At 39.6% G+C, this 3,558-nt stretch overlaps 1 protein-coding gene across 1 annotated transcript in view; it reads right to left on the reverse strand.

Annotated features, from left to right (window-relative positions):
- Positions 1–402: 402 nt before the first annotated feature.
- LOC111974014 (protein lifeguard 3) overlaps positions 403–3,558 on the reverse strand; it is a 14,117-nt gene continuing 10,961 nt past the window's right edge. Inside the window, exons 10-12 of the mRNA XM_024001518.2 lie at positions 1,268–1,363; positions 1,059–1,112; positions 403–943 (exon numbers count right to left, since the gene is read on the reverse strand). Coding sequence (XP_023857286.1) covers positions 794–943; positions 1,059–1,112; positions 1,268–1,363 — 300 coding nt within the window. The 3' untranslated portion in view covers positions 403–793. The remainder of the gene's footprint in view (positions 944–1,058; positions 1,113–1,267; positions 1,364–3,558) is intronic.

Here is a 3,558-nt window from a genome sequence, read left to right on the forward strand (position 1 = left end):
ATTGCWTTCTCACACAAAAACTGCATGACAAACAGAACCTTGAGATATTGTCTTTAATTATTGATTCTGATYAAGTTAACTTTTCTACAGTTATCACATTTCCAATTGAGGAAAATGGAAGCGATGTTAGAATATACCGTCATTTGTTTTATAAACTGGGTGGGTCGAGCCCTGATTGGCTGACAGACGTGTATGCTAAAACATATTTTTACTGCTCTAATTACGTCGGTAACAAGTTTATAATAGAAATAAGGCACCTTGGTGGTTTATGATATATGGCCACCACGGCTAAGGGCTCTGTCCAGGCACTCTGCGTTGCGTCACYCTAACAGCCCTTAGCCGTGGTATAGGCCATATACCACACCCCCTCTGGCCTTGTTTAACTACAACACCACCAATGGATGCATACAAAGACAGTTTATTGAGCCATTTTGACAATGCATTAATTATGTTTTCCATTCTTACAGTTTAAGGAAAAAGGCAACGAAATGTATTTTAAACATATGTAGGTCAAATCAAATGCGATTCAGACAATCATGTATGCATATTGCATTCATAACTTACCAAATCATCACATAACCAACATCCATTCTGGGAATAATAAGTAAATATACTATAAATATATAATCTTAATTGAAAGTTTGCAGCACTCTCATAGGGTTATGTTAATGGCTTTAAAAGACAAAAAAATAAGTATAATTTACAGTCCTGTATGAGCAGCAACAGTTTGAGGTGAAAAAATACAATATAAGAAGGATCTATCCACACTAGGTTGTATGTCATCCTCCTGCCTTTAATCTGTGGAAGCCCCAACTAGTTGCAGGAGGAAAATGAAGATCTGGACAATATCAACATAAAGTGAAAGTGCTCCAAAAACATACTCCTCTGGGCTGATGGAAAGCTTGCGGTTTCCGATGAGAAGCTGGGTGTTGTATGCTAAAAACTACAAAATAAAAATGGTTAATTTCATACATACAGGTTGGTTCAAGAGAAATMAAGAAAGTCACCATTCTATTCCCTTTGATATACTGAGGCTTTTCAAGAAAAAACMAACTCACCAGGGTGTAAACGACAGCTCCAATTGCAGCATAGAGCATATGAAGCCATGGGACCTGTGAGTGAAAGAAAACACAGGACATTTTGTATGTATAGGCCTTCATTTCTCAGATTCGTGCAAATAGAGACAATCAAAGTGCATTAAAATGTGAAAGATGCATGCATATTACTATTAATGCACTTCAACTTTTGACCAAACTGAGGCACTTACATATTTAAAGGATAGTACGATGGCTGTGATGATCCCAGTAACCAAGACTACGATGGCAAGAATACTGAAAAGTCCCCCACAAGATGTAAAATCCACCTGTCGTAAGCATAGACATATACAGTTGAAGTCGGAAGTTTACATACACCTTAGCCAAATACATTCATCACAATTCCTGACATTTAATCCTAGTAAATATTCCCTGTCTTAGGTCAGGTAGGATCACCACTTCATTTTATGAATGTCAAATGTCAGAATAATAGTAGAGTGATTTATTTCAGCTTTTATTTCTTTTGTCACATTCCCAGTGGATCAGAAGTTTACATACACTCAATTAGTATTTGGTAGCATTGCCTTTAAATTGTTTAACTTGGGCCAAATGTTTCAGGTAGCCTTCCACAAGCTTCCCATAATAAGTTGGGTGAATTTTGGTCCATTCCTCCTGACAGAGCTAGTGTAACTGAGTCAGGTTTGGAGGCCTCCTTGCTCGCACACGCTTTTTCAGTTCTGCCCACAATTTTTCTATAGGATTGAGGTCAGGGCTTTGTGATGGCCACTCCAATACCTTGACTTTGTTGTCCTTACGCTATTTTGCCACAACTTTGGAAGTATGCTTGGGGTCATTGTCCATTTGGAAGACCCATTTGCGACCAAGCTTTAACTTCCTGACTGATGTCTTGAGATGTTGCTTCAATATATCCACATGATTTTCCTCCCTCATGATGCCATCTATTTTGTGAAATGCACCAATCCCTCCTGCCGCAAAGCACCCCCACAACATGATGCTGCCACCCCCGTGCTTCACGGTTGGGATGGTGTTCTTTGGTTTGCAAGCCTCCCCRTTTTTCCTCCAAACATAACGATGGTCAGCAGCCGAAAAAGATAGCCAATTGGGCGGGGGTGGGAGTCAAAAACTATATCCTTCTTTAGTAGACCAAGCGTGGAGGGGGAAATATCAGACACATTTACCGAATCAGAACCGATCAGGACTATTCAGAAAAACCTCTGATGTAGGAGAGAAGAATAGACATAAGCCCAGGAAAGATGAGTTCCTAATGGCAGTGCTAGAAGACAGAGCCACTAGAGATAAGACAGTGAGAACAGGACTAGGGCAGACAGAAAGGGAAAGTCAGAGGGAGGGAGAAAGGGAGAGAGAAAATGTTTCAATTGTAATAAAGACGGACATTTCGCTAGAGAATGTAATGAACCTTGTAGATAAAAAGGGCCATAATCACCGCGATTGTAAACAGAAACCTTCCAGCAAGGGAGGAAAGGGGACAGATAGAAATAATGAGAAATGTTATAATTGTAGCCAGAGCGGGCACTTTGCCAGGGATTGTGAGGCACCGTGTAAATATTGTAACAAAACAGGACATAATAACCGAGAGTGTRTAACCAAGAAGGATAGAAAAGGTTTCAATTGCGATGAGACAGGACATGTCGCCCGGGAGTGTAAGGCTCCCTGTAAACATTGTGACCGAGTAAAAAAAAGTCAAGAGAGGAAAGGAAGAGAGAGAACTTTTTGGTTTGATTGTTTAGGTAACACCAGTGGATTTGAAGAGGAAGTTAACGTATTCTAAACATTATAATCTGTTTCCATTACGTGGAACCATGTCCGGTCGGTAAAGGGGATTGCAGGTTAGTTAATATTATTTTAAAGGGACAGTGCACGTTAATCACAGTTGTGGGTATCTAATGAAAGGATATTCCTATTAAGAATTTTGGGAGACTGTCTGCGAATGGGTTTCACATATGACCAGTGAGGAGAATAATTTAAAAGGAATGATTATTAGGTTTTGTTTGTAGTCAACGGTTGGATTTCTGAGTCCGGGTAGTCTGACAAAGTGGTTTTTCTGGGAAAAGGAATGCTTCATTGTTTTTCTTTGGAAATGTTTCCCGGGGCTGTTATCTTGAAGGGAGCGAGTGAGACAGAGGCATGTTTCTACCAAAATTGCAAAGGCCTGGATATGTTTGTTTTTAGCCTTTGGGTTTGWGGATGTTTCCATTTTCCTAGAGAAACGATYTCTAAAAGGGGTACACACATGTGAAATATGAGAAGTTTTATTTTRTGAGTTTTAAAACACGTGAATTCTTTTGATAAGGGAATGTACTGGGAACCTGGGATACAACATGTAAGAAATTGTTTGATGGTTTTTCTTCAATTTGRCTAATATAGTATGGAAAACGAATGTAAAAGGGTGGTATGACTCTTGATCTCTATCATGGCTTTCCCTTGTGCTCTGATCAGCCTCATGGGAGGGCCATTTGGATGGAGAATTAGAGGTAATTTGTGA

The sequence above is a fragment of the Salvelinus sp. IW2-2015 genome, linkage group LG2, assembly GCF_002910315.2.
Source record: "Salvelinus sp. IW2-2015 linkage group LG2, ASM291031v2, whole genome shotgun sequence".
NCBI classification, from domain to species: domain Eukaryota; kingdom Metazoa; phylum Chordata; class Actinopteri; order Salmoniformes; family Salmonidae; genus Salvelinus; species Salvelinus sp. IW2-2015.